At 35.6% G+C, this 13,748-nt stretch overlaps 1 protein-coding gene across 1 annotated transcript; it reads right to left on the bottom strand.

The window, feature by feature from the left end:
• Nucleotides 1-120: 120 nt before the first annotated feature.
• Nucleotides 121-5,629, bottom strand: LOC137955367 (14-3-3-like protein). Its single transcript, XM_068802279.1, has 5 exons — nucleotides 5,546-5,629; nucleotides 3,916-4,420; nucleotides 3,624-3,746; nucleotides 643-759; nucleotides 121-563 (listed from the first exon to the last, which is right to left on the bottom strand). The coding sequence occupies exons 2-5, from the start codon at nucleotides 4,399-4,401 to the stop codon at nucleotides 504-506; spliced, it is 786 nt and encodes a 261-aa protein (XP_068658380.1). The 5' UTR covers nucleotides 4,402-4,420; nucleotides 5,546-5,629; the 3' UTR covers nucleotides 121-503.
• Between the last annotated feature and the right edge of the window lie 8,119 nt (nucleotides 5,630-13,748).

Genomic DNA, 13,748 nt, shown 5'->3' on the forward strand with positions numbered 1-13,748 from the left:
GCGCTACTCACAACAAAAAAGCCATAGCTCCAGATCTGTAGGGTTTTATTGATACACAACTGATTTTGATTTCAAGGTGGGCTCCATCACCGACAAACACAAGGAGAACCAAACCACAAATTGATAAAAGAAGACGGCCTCCATCCCACTTATGAAAGATTAAAACTCTAAAATGAAAGTATATCAAACAATATGCACCAGCATAAAATACAAGCACTAAACCCACATTCTATCATGCGAGACAGGCCCAAGCAGCATATACCAATTAACACTAACTAAAACATGTTTTTGTCTTTAAATTTAAAAAACTCCATAACGAAACTTTACCCCACACGCAGTGGGGTCGAGTCTTTAGATAAATCTTGCTACAACAACCCAAATGGAATCTCTATGCTAAAAACTCATAGTTGACAATTCCACAGGTACATCACCGTAGTCTTGCTGCGTCTGATTACTCTTTGGTCACAGCTTAAGCAAGGCTCAGTGAACACCGTCCCATTCTTTTACTGTACTTCTCCTGACTCGCGTTTGGAAGATTCTTTAATTTCATCCCCAGTATCCTCCTACATAATAAGATCACGCAAACATATTAGACTCTAAGTGCAGTCTAATAAGTGACAGTAAGAAAGACTCGATATATACCGTGATGTCCGACGTCCACAACGTCAAGTTATCACGGAGCAGCTGCATGATCAATGTGCTGTCCTTGTAAGATTCCTCACCTAAAGTGTCCAACTCTGAGATAGCCTCATCAAAGGCCTGCATGACAGAAAAACAAGTAACAAGATGTATACAGTTCAGAAGATGTCAGGGAAAATAAATAAAAGACCTGATGCATCCTTTATATGATCTCGAAAACCATTATCAGACAGCCTACACAAATAACAACCTCTTAAGCCCAAAATTCATGTAGCCAGTTCATACACAATTTGATAAGGTCCTAAAACTACATTAAAATATATCAGGCCAACATTTATTGCCATGATCTTTTGTAGAGATAAATGGAAGTATCGGACAAACACCTTGATGATGATGACCCAATCATCAAAAACCTTAGAAGAACATATCCATGGAAAATGGAAGTATCAGAATTTATTTCATAAATTTCATGTTGACTATGTGAACACTTGACTGCTTAGGTAGCCCAAATGAAACTTGATAAAACATAAAGTACAGTCCACAACATTGGACTGTAAAGCCAAATCCAGCTGGTCACAGACAATAACCACCAACCATCTTGTTTATAGTTCCCATGATCAACAGGGCCAAGGTTGCTTGAAAGAAAGCTCAACAAATTATTGGAAATGATAAGCGTTAGACAGAAATAACAACAATTTACATGGACATTGACATGCATAAAGACTGCAAAGGAGGTCTTAATGTGTGTTGGCACACATGAGTGCAATAGATACTGCATGGGAAAAATTCACAGATATAAAAATTGTCAAGGAATTTTTAGTGAGTAAAAAGATATTGAGTTTATTAGTTGGGAAATAAGTTTCCTAAGTTGGCTACTCATTTTAGGATGGGCCATGGACCCAACCTCACATAGTATCAAAGCAGGTACTCATAAAAGGGCCTTCACCTAAATTATCCACTTGTAGAGCCACAAAAGAGGGCCTACACCTAAATTATCCACTTGTAGAGTCACAAAAGAGGGCCTACACCTAAAATTATCCACTTGTAGAGCCACAAAAGAGGGCCTACACCTAAAATTATATACTTGTAGAGCCACAAAAGAGGGCCTACACCTAAATTATCCACTTAAAGAACCACAAAAGAGGGCCTACACCTAAATTATCCACTTAAAGAACCACAAAAGATGGCCTACACCTAAAATTATACACTTGTAGAACCACAAAAGAGAGCCTACACCTAAAATTATCCACTTATAGAGCCACAAAAGAGGGCCTACACTTAAAATTATTCATTTATAGAACCACAAAAAGGTCTACACCTAAATTATCCACTTGTAAAGCCACAAAATAGGGTCTTCACGTGAGGAGGAGTGTTAAATAATAGTCCCACATAGATTAGTGAGTACAAAGATTTTGAATTTATTAGTTGAGAAAGAAGTTTCCTAAGTTGGGTAACCATTTTGAGATGGGTCTTGGAAATAATACTAAGGCTTCACATTAATAGAAATCTAACAGCATGTTATGTTGTCATTTTGACAGGGCAGACGCAAAACCAAATTCCTATAGTTAGCTATATACCATTCCATTTTCCATACATATAGTCAGTACAGAGACATGCATGATACCTCACTTGCCCATTGAAAGTATGACCATCCACTTACTAACGGAATGACATAGTCTTCCATCAAATAATGGATTATAGGCAAACAAGCTGGTGGGACCAATCTGAGCAACATGGCAATCACTATTGGTAGACTGCACCATTTGAAATCAACGAACTACTATAAATAGCAGAAACTGAAAACAGATTCTTCAAGTTTTCAAACATTGACTGAAATACCACAATAACAATCCCTAGCAACAGGCAGTATCCTTAGGACTATCAGACTAAAAATCTACTAGAAAACTAGTGTAGCACTTGCCATATACACACTGTTTCCTAGTTGATCTGTCACAATTAAAACAATTACATATTTTAATACTTTTTGTCATAGGATAGACGTGACAGCTCAGCCACTTCTACATCCCAATAGAACACAAGATTCATAAAAAAAAATTACACTTTTCAAACATTGTAACCTTTCCATTTCTGAATAATCTGAATCATTGCAACCATGAACTTCCAGTCCATGTCATGTCTGGTATTAGCTATGAGATACCAGAATTGATATAATGCAGCATTCTGTTTTCTTTTAACTCCAATACAAAATAATTTGATAGACTTTCCAAAACAAAAACTGTTTTGAACAACTACCACATTCAAAGCCACAGTTAATAAGCAGGATGTAAATAAATACTAGGAAGAACCCTCAAACTTACACAAAGAAGCCCACAAATAAAAAAGATATTATACCATTTTTCACTCTCCCAAGTATACACAGGATGTAAATAGAACACAAGGAAGAAATGTCAAACTTACAGAAAGGAGACCACTGCCTACATTTACAACAGTTCATACAACAATATTGAGCACAGGCTTTGTTAGTAGACCACCAAACTTTCATTTTCACTACCATTATCCTATTTTTTGGGTTGAATCTTCTGGAGAAGATGCACTTAAACACAAGGTTATATTTAAACAACAAAAGATAGAAGAAACAGAAATCAGGCAACACAAAAAAAATAGAAGAAACGGAACTTGGGCAACACAAAAAAAAAAAAAAAAAAAAAAAAAAAATAGAAGAAACAGAAGTTGGGCAAAACCTAGCTAATAGCTAATAATACCAACAAAGAAAGTTTATCCAACTTAATGCAAGGTGCAAACAGGCATTCCATAGACAGAAATTGGAAGAGCTAATTTTTTTGTGGGGTAAAAAAAATTTGAAGATGGCAAGCATACGGAAACTATTGTTGAAGCCACAGCATCTACATTAATGATATGTGACAGATAGTTAGACCTAAATGAATCTAAATAAAAGCGATTACAGTGCCACTAGACATTAAAAGAACCAAAAAAATCAAACGCAGAATATTGAGAGTACAAACCTGCTTAGCAAGGTTGCAAGCACGATCTGGGGAATTAAGAATTTCATAGTAGAAGACAGAGAAGTTAAGTGCAAGCCCCAGTCTAATAGGGTGGGTGGGAGTAAGATCCGCCAATGCAATATCCTAGATAAAAACAATAGAAATAGTTTTAGTGTGAAGAAGAATGATACCAGAAAAAGAAAATTTTATTTGTGATTTAAGAGTTACATAGAATTAATTTCATGAAAACTAATTAAAAGTCATTGTTAACAAAAGCAATCAAAAGCTATGAAAACGAATAACATTAACGCACCTGAGCAGACTTGTAAGCCAACAAAGTGCTCTCAGCAGCATCCTTCCTCTCAGCTCCAGTCTTGAACTCTGCAAGGTACCGATGATAGTCACCCTTCATCTTGAGGTAAAACACCTTGGACTCAGCAGCTGTGGATGAAGGGATGAGATGTGATTCCAGCAACTTCAAGATACCATCACAGATCTTGCTGAGCTCTGCTTCAATCTTGCCCCTATACTCCTTGATAGCAGCTACATGGTCCTCATTGCCACGGCTCTCTTCCTTTTGCTCAATGGAAGAGATGATCCTCCATGAAGCTCTCCTCGCACCAATTACATTCTTATAAGCCACGGATAGAAGGTTCCTTTCTTCCACAGTAAGTTCCTCAACGTCTACTGTCTTAGCAACATTTTCCATAAACTCCACCATCTCTTCATAACGTTCAGCTTGTTCGGCCAACTTGGCCATGTAAACATTTTCCTCTCGAGAAGATTCTGCTGGAGACATGGTTTCCTAACACACGATTCTGTATGAAAAAAAAAACAACGATAATTTTTTAATAAGTAAGACAATTCAAACACCCAGCCGATAAGGGCACAATACAGAAACAGCACAAGGATAACTTTGAAACAGATAAAAAAAAGTGCAAATAAACAATCTAGGACAGACATTTGCTTTACGGAGTCATTCAAAAATAAAAATGTAACCGAAAACACTATTCTGCGCCTATCAACAAGAAAACGGTGAGTATCGCCTACTGAAAAATAAATAAATAAATAAACTAAAGCACAGAGATCGGGTACCGATGAGTATATCTGAAATTTTCAACATCACAGCTTAAAACCAAGTGAACATCAAATCCCAAAGCAGATCTAACAGCGGAGACAAGCATTAAGCTTCAAAAATAATAATCATAATGCACAGGCTTGCTCGTTGACATTAGCGGACGAGTAAAGAACAGAAACACTCCTTCAATTTCCTTAAATCAGATCAGAAATCAGAATATAAACAAATAAACAAATTGAATAATACATAAGAAAGATCTAAAGCATGGCAAATAAAATGCTACAGAAGTATCTAAATCTAATATAGGAAAAGATGCGTGAGAATAGACACAAACCTTAAAAGAGAGAGAGAAATAATAATCATAATGCACAGGCTTGCTCATTGACATTAGCGGACAAGTAAAGAACAGAAACACTCCTTCAAATTCCTTAAGTCAGAGCAGATATCAGAATATAAACAAATAAACAATCTGAATAATACACAAGAAAGATCTAAAGCATGGCAAATAAAACGCTACAGAAGTATCTAAATCTAATACAGGAAAAGATGCGTGAGAATAGACAGAAACCTTAAAAGAGAGAAATAATAATCATAATGCACAGGCTTGCTCATTGACATTAGCGGACGAGCAAAGAACAGAAACACTCCTTCAAATTCCTTAAATTAGACCAGAAATCGGAATATAAACAAATAAACAATCTGAATAATACACAAGAAAGATCCAAAGCATGGCAAATAAAACGCTACAGAAGTATCTAAATCTAATACAGGAAAAGATGCGTGAGAATAGACAGAAAGCTTAAAAGAGAGAGAGAGAGAGAGAGAGAGAGAGAGAGAGAGAGAGGCAAGAAGCCAAGACACGCACCCCTGTGATTCTCGAAAAAAAAATAACAAGGAGAGAAGAAAAAAAACTCTGAAACCCTCCCTCCTGGAAACAACTCAAGCAAGGGAAGGTAACGAGGAGTCGAGCCCTTAAAATGCCCGCCCACATCCTATCATTTTTCCAATGAGAATGTCACACGTGTAGGGCGATGAGCGTGTAGTTGAGATCCCCTCAAGCAACCAGCCACGTAAGCGCTGACCGTCAAACAACGCCGTAAGCATCAGAGCTCCTCGGCGCCCATTTGCAGGGCACCAACCAGGCCGGCGCGTTTATCGAGGTAATGTTAAACGAAATGACGAAATTACCCTCGGACGTTTCGGAGGAGGTCTTCGAGTTTTTAGGTGATTGGGAAGCCTTTTATGGTAAGTTAGATAAATAAATGTCATTTCTCAAATTCCACTTCTTTCTCTTTCTAGTTTTTCTTATGTGATATGTGTAAGTCATTAGTTTTTCTTATGTGATATGTGGGCAAGAGTTGATTAAGTCTTAGATTAATCCAGTTTGTGTGAAAAAGATGATTTTGACTTGATTATATCACAAAGAGTTGGTTTGCACTTCCATGATATAAGTGCTGAGGGAAAGAGGAATACAATGAAAAATACTTTTCCTGGGGAAAGTGAGAGGGAATGTAAAGTACGTGTTTGTGTTAGTATGCGTAATGGAAAGTACAGTATAAAGTATTTGTTTGTGTTAGTGTGCGCAATGGAATGTGGTGTAAAGTGTATATAGATTATTTATAAAATAAAATATTTTGATATATCTGACTATCAGAAAATTAAATTAATATTAGTTAATAAATAAAATATATTAAATATAATAATCAAACAAATATTTATTTTTATATTATAAATTTGTAATCAAATTTTAATTTTGTAATATCTAAATATGAAATAATTATACAAATATCGTACTTCATAACGTATTACACAAATATCATAATAATAAAAATAAAAATAAAAATAATACAAATATAACTCAATCACCTTTTTAATATTAAAAATTATATCTGTTCATGCAAAAGTACAACACAAAAAATATTTAGTGGCGTTAAAACATAATAGTCAATAATTTTGCCACATCTGAATTGCTAAAACATCTCGATAATATGATGCTCTGGTAGATTGTAATGTTGGACTCCCTCCAATAGGCGACGGCGACGGAAGCGGCACTTTGACGGTACGCCGAGAGGGAGAAGAGAGCGAGGCCGAGAGGCTCTATGACAAAGGCTCAACCTCTCGTGCTCTGCGACGGAGGACGAGAGGGAGAGGAGAGGGAGGTCGAGAGAGAAGAGAAGTCGAAGTAGGGCGATTGAAGTCGCCGAAGGTCGCAAGTGAGCGAGAGAGAAAAAAAATTTCTCTGAAACCTCGTTCGACAGAGGTTCCTTCCCGACAGCCCGAGCCCGAGATGTATTTGAGTGATGGTAAGTGAAATCAGAGCTCGACCCCTCTGATTTCACTTACCATCGTTTTATGCCTGAAACGGGGGAAAGCGGAATACAACCGTATTTCACTTTCCCCTATCACTTACATTGCGCACTAACGCGTTTCGGCCCACTTTTCCCAGTGTAAGTGAAATACATTTCACTTACGATGCACACTAACAGGCCCTGTCCCTCCTTTTAAGGAGAAAAAAAGAAGTTAAACTAAATTTTAGTTTGTGAGGGGTCAAGCTATGAAATCAATCTAATAATTTTTCACGTGATATAAATTAAGTAAAGTAAATAATTAGTAAATAATATTAATTTTGATGAAAATAAAAAGACAAAGTTAGACATTTCAATCTTATATAACTATGAAAATAAATTTGATTGGACAATAATCAAAATCTTAGACCTTTCTTTAAACGAAAACAACTGTGAGATTCAAGTAAAATCATCCACAAACATGAAAAAAATACTTAACTCGTGAAATATTTGAGACACTCAATGGTCCCCATACATCAAAATGAATTAAAGAAAAGAGAGCAACACCTTTAATTTCAGCTCGAGGAGAGTATGTTGTCCTTCCAGTGTTTGTTCAGTTGACATACTTCACAGTTTAAACCAAATAATATTTTTTAAAAAGAAACTAACTATTGAAATGATGTTGCTGATGGATGCCCGAACAGGTGCTATAATCTTGCCTCTGTCTGAGAAGTGGAAACTCCGGTTACTGAAGACAAGTCCAAGTAATAAAGGCTCCTTTGTTCATGGCCTCCACCATTCTTTGTTGTTAGATCCTAAAAAACACAAGAAGAAGGTGAGAAGGTGATAGAGCAATCGAAATATTTGGTGAGTTGCCTAACAGACAATAAGCTTAAGGGAAACTAATGAACAAATAAGACATCAGTAAGCGGAAATGAAAGTGTAGCATAGGAGGATCCCTTCCCAAGAATTTTGTTTTGGGATCCGTTGGCTATGATAACAAACTTGTCTGATAAACAGGAAGGCATGGAATATAATAGATTTTTGTTACATGTCAGATGCTCTTAGGCTCCTAAGTGAATGATCCAAGATGAAGAGGAGAAAGTGGTAATGAGCATACCTGAAGCGGTAGTGGTTGCGCCAGTGAAAGAAGATGCAGAAGAAGATACCATCATAGTCTTTAATCTTTGCAAGAATTCATAATCTTCATCTATTATAGTTGTATTGCCTTTGTAGGATTCAGGTTTTTTTTTTTTTATTAGTATGAACCGAGGCATGGTTGGCGGTGGCTCAGTTTGGTTTTCCATGCAACTTCCAACAGGTTTCCACTAAATGATTTTGTCCTCCACAATGAGTGTAGACCCGGTTATCAGATCTCAAAGGACCAGAGTTAGTCCTATCACCTCTTGCTCAACCTTCTCTATAATTTCTACCACTCCCTCTGGTGGTATAGGGTGTACATCTGTTACCTGAGTGTGAGTGGTGGAAGAATGGTTTGGTATCCGAAGTAAGGTGGCACTTATGTCATCAAAGGCTGGAAGTGCCAAGGAGCTGAGAAGTAGGTTTGGTCACCTCAAGGTATGGTTTGATATGTGCTAAAAGAATAGTAGCTGCTAAAGTTTCTTGCTGTTTTTCTTGAACTAATATATTAGTGGAGTAGGGCTTAGCAATTTTTCACTCTTTAATCATCCCCCAAAATTGTGCCAAGAACTCATGTAGGTTGTCCCTTTGTTTGGTATTAAACATATTCTAAATAACATTATACAGTTTATGGAGATTCTCTGTGTTGGACTACAACTTCACACAAGTATCCCATATTTGTTCAGCTATCTCAAAGTGGACCACATTATTAGTCATATGTTCCTCCATGCTATTTATCAACCAGCTAATTACTAATGTATTATTCTTTAACCATTTAATAGAGTTGTTGTCCTCCTCATCAATAGGTGGAGTAGTTATGGTGAGATGTCCTAAGAGGTCCCGTTAATGAAAAACCTTTTAACAGACTATGACCAGCTCAAGTAATTCGATAACCCTTAGGGTATAGTGGTATTCTTGAGAAGGTCAGTCTTACTCCCCATGTGATCTTCAACCATTAGAGATGAACCAAAAAAAAAACTTTACTTAGATGAGAGTTGGAAACTGAGAGGGAACCACCAAAGAAGACTTGTAAAAATAATTCATAAGTCTGATATGAGTAATGGAATCACCTTGAATCAAGTCAATAAGGCAACCACAAACAATATGAACCAACCCAGGAGGAGGGAGATAAGGCCAACTCGGGTTGGAACCAACTTGGGAAGAAAGAGCTAACCAGCTCGTGTTGGAACCAATAGGGAAAAGGAGGAAGATCTTTTTCAAAAAATCAAGCAAATTTTTGCAACAACTAATCATGCACTAAAAAGGAATGTGTATGGGCAACCACAAAGAATATGAACCAACCCAAGAGGAGGGAGACTAAGGCCAACTCGGGTTGGAACCAACTTGGAAAGAAAAAGCTAACCAACTCGGGTTGGAACCAATTGGGGAAAGGAGGAAGATCTTTTTCAAAAAATCAAGGAAATTTTTGTAACAACTAATCATGCACTAAAAAGGAATGTCCCTCCTCTTGGGCTGGTTGAGATCAACAAATAGATAGGGCATGTGATGTTTTTTTACTTAGGAAAGAATATTCACTAGGAAATCAAATCAAGGAAGATCTTCCTTCAATTAGCCACTTTCCAACAACTAAAAAAAAACGGAACCTTCGTTTAGTGTCTTAGGTACCACTTCAGCAAATGAATCTCAATCCTTGACTTGCCTTAATCAGTAATCATACCAAGAAAAAAGTCTCAGATATCTTGGAGATCCTTTAAAGAATCAACATCTAACAAAAAAATCCACCCTTTGTTGCTTTTTTTCTTGTTTTTTTATTTTTGTTGGTAAGGCTTTCTAATCTATTCTCACTTGGGATACACTCCAATGATAAGATCAAGGTATATAAAATTATACCAAAAAACAATAGATCTCAATCAGTCTTGTGGATCTTCTAAATAAGTAACTTTTCTTCTATAAGTCATGTGCCAACTAATCATGTAATTCCAGCCATTTTTTTCCCTTTTTTTTCTTTTTAAAATTTTGGGAAAGAAGATCAAGAGAAAATCCTAATGATATAATCTCTTCCAACGTGAGAGAACAACATGTATTTTTCAAACAAACAAAAAAAATTCATTGCACCAATGCAAGGTGTTGAACTATGATATCAACCTTCAATCTTCAACATATGTAAATATAGTCTTTCAATCATGAAATACCATGGAACCATCAATGGAATAGCAAGGCTTCATTCATCAAATAAAGAACCAGAAATCCACAAGCTATATTAGTCAAAAAATTGATTTCTTTAACTAAAGATAACATAGATTAAACACATCGATATTAACTAAACTGAAGCTAATATATCAGATGTAGTGACTCAATCTTTTCTGATCAAAACATGCTCAATAAACCTTCAACTTTCCAAGATATACAACAATATTCATCTCAAGGAAAAATGAGAAAAAAATACCTCAACTTCCACTAAGTGATTGAACCAAAAGAGGTTCAAAATCGAACCTTGATCAATACCTCAACTTCCACTAAGAGAAGTGATAAAAACTTGATTAACCAACATCATAATTTTGGGATCCCAAACATAATGCTCTAATACCATATGAGATTTAGGATCCCATGATAGGTGCTCAACCAAGAGGGTGGGAGAGGAGAGAAAGAAGAAGAAGAGAAGAAAAAAAGGAGAGGAAGAAAGAAGAGAAGAGAGGGATGACTAAGGAGATGGAGAGAGAGAGAGGGAGAAGGAGGGGGGGGGGGGGGAGTTTATGATGACGAATTTGAGAGATAAGAGAATAGACTTAATGATCTACTACCCCTTGCTTGAGTCTCTATTTATAGTTTATGAAGGAAGGCTACAAACTCTAAAAAATAAAAGACATAGGTAGATATACATTATTTTCACTATTTACATCCTTGTGTCATCCTTATGAAAAGGCTACTAATTTACACCCTTTACCATCTCTTTGACATAGGGAAGGTTTTTCCTTAATGCCCCTTTAAGATGTCTTCCAATAGGCACAAATACAATTTCAAAGTGGGATAGAGTGCTTGAGAATACTTGCAATCATTGTAGCAAGCGTTGGTGGGCAAGAAATAAATTAAAAGAGGATTCAATAGAAAACTAACCATTTTGTTGTTATATTTTACCTAAGAAAATGACATTTTGTCCTCTAGCTAAAATTGATTAACGACTACCTCAAAAATATGAAAAATTACTTAAAGTATCGTTTTAAGTCGTTGATCACAAAGGTTGGTTAATTACAAAATTTTGGGACCTATAGAGCATGAACCAAAGCTTGAGAGCCTTCTCTATAGCTTTCTAGGTTTCATTATTTGAACATAGTTTTTGTTCTATAAGGGGCTTCTTATTCTAGATTGTGGTTGAACAAATTTTCTTGTTTAAAACAACTTTTGAATTTTTGCACTAAACTTATTTGAAAAAAAAATTCTCCAGTAGCTATTTTGATGTAGGAATTTGTTTGAACAATAAAGTTTGGTCAAATAAAATTTTGAGTGAACAATTTTCTTCAAAGTCTTCATGCTACTAGAATTTGTACAAACAACAAAGTTTGATCAACCGTCTTTTCTTTAGTGCTTTTTCAATTGTAAAATCTATTTGACCAGAGAATTTTTGTCGAACATAAAATGTTGTAGAGGCTTTTTATACTTTAAAATATTTATCCAAATCTTTTTCAAGGCATACAATTAGTCTTAACTTCTTGTATCATCAAATCAAATTGAAAGAAGACGTTGAAACCAATTCATACAGTTTTTAGTGACACACTTTCTACTAGCATGTTTTTGAGTGTCATATTTTTCTAATGGTGCACTTTTTTTCTAGTAGCATTTTTTTGGTGCTACACAATTTTTTTTTATTTAAGTACTATCTTACAACACATTTTTTTAATGACACATCTTTTCCTAATAACACAATTTTTAGCTATGCACTTCTCTTGAAACACACTTTTTTTTAGCTAACTTGTGTTTCTCTTGTGCATCATAGAGTTTTTCTAGGACATTTCTTATAGAAAATCTCATTTGTTGAGGGCATTTTTCACACAAGAGGAATGTATAGCCCTTTTTGTTACTATTGAAAATCTTTCGCTTGTTACCCGTTAGGGATCATAATGGGTAGCTCACCTAGCTAACCCAAGTAAAGCACTTGTCCTTATAAAAACCTATGATAGTGTTATACTTCCAATTTTGTTATTATCCCATCCCTATGAATCTTGTGTTCTTGAGAAGCCAACCCTATTCTCACTTTGAATTAGGTTGTGGTGGGTTTCCTAATCAATATATATTAAGTTTACATTAGACCAGATCAAGAGGGGTCCCCAGTTGAACCTGTTGTCATCCCTATTGTCACTTTCTCATTCAAAAAAGGGGAGAGCACCCCATCCCTCTTCCTCTCTTTATCATAGAGAGAGGGGAAGGGTTACTTCCTTTTATTTTCATTTTTAGGGGACAAGAGCATGCCACCTTTTTGTTTTTTTATAGAAAGGAGGAGAAGTGCTTCCCCTCTTGTTCATGATTGAAATGAGGAAAGCTCCTCCATCTCTTCTCTTTCTCCTCTTCTTTTTTTCTCACCAACTTAAAGTAAATAGAAAATAGGAGGAGGGAGAGCCTCTTTCAATAAGAGAAATAACGAGAATTGTAGAACAATTAAATAACAATTTTGTTTTCGATTAAAATAGTTTCCTTTGATCATATATGAAATTTAACAACTTGTCATAGAAGATGGTATAATTAGAGCTTCTTCGGAGATCGTACTAAAATTTTACTCTTAAAAGAAAAAGACTTTTAGGAAATTTGTTATGCTTTCACTCCTAAATAATATGTTGAGTAATATGGTTATTATTTACCATTTAATATAGTATCACAGTATTCCATTATGAAGTAACATAGTTGTTCCTTGTAAAACTCATCTTGCATTGAGGCAAAAACAAAGACATTTTTTTGTAGTAAAATATTATATTATGCACTATCATAGTCCTATAGCCTATATTATCATAATCCTATGTGATGAGACAGTGATAGGTTGGAAGTAGGAACATTTCGTCTAAAAACTATGAATCGTGACTATATCATCTCTTATCTATTAATTGTAAATTTAAGATCATTTTAATATCTAATCCATATTTTTCTTTGTCTTTGAAACAAAGATTCCTACCCATTATCTCTCACCGAACTTCTTTTTATGTCAAGAGAGAGGGAGAAAAAAAAATTGAGAGAGGAAGGCTGAGAGGGAGAAGAGACGAAGGGAGAAACAACCGAAGAGAGCATGAAGACGAGAGGAAGAGGAGAGCGGAAGAAAAAAAAACTTCTGGGGAGGAAAGACGCGTCCTGAAAATTTGCTTAAGTGAATGATTCAAAATTTGGACTGAATTATGATTCCACTATTTTAGCCTGAGACAATTACCTGTAATTTTCATATGATGTTGGCACGGGTGTACCACTAACGGCCTAATTGAATAAACTAAATAATGGACATGTACTTCATTTCAATTTCATTATTGACTAAACTACTATTAGTAAATTCTCAATAGAATTACAAAAGGGTGAAGTAGGAAAGGGAAAGAGACACAATACTAGTCTAAATTTTTAAGCACACGAATGCGAGCCATGCACGCGTCCCTTTTGGATCTATAAAAGCTTCGGATACATAACCCATAAGTGTGTTCGAATTCGCAAATT

Source organism: Aristolochia californica, unplaced genomic scaffold, assembly GCF_029961685.1.
Source record: "Aristolochia californica isolate CCGP_79_NKW_82.1479 unplaced genomic scaffold, dmAriCali1.0.hap1 SCAF_2, whole genome shotgun sequence".
In the NCBI taxonomy this organism is placed as follows: Eukaryota; Viridiplantae; Streptophyta; class Magnoliopsida; order Piperales; family Aristolochiaceae; genus Aristolochia; species Aristolochia californica.

Bases quoted from the DNA above. Each gene is read 5' to 3' on its own strand.
- LOC137955367 (XM_068802279.1), bottom strand. From the start codon at position 4,401: ATGTCTCCAGCAGAATCTTCTCGAGAGGAAAATGTTTACATGGCCAAG. The intron at 3,747-3,915 runs GTGCGTTAATGT...GTTTTTATCTAG, and splicing joins TGGCTTACAAGTCTGCTCAG to GATATTGCATTGGCGGATCT. The intron at 564-642 runs GTATATATCGAG...CTTATTATGTAG, and splicing joins TGTGGACGTCGGACATCACG to GAGGATACTGGGGATGAAAT.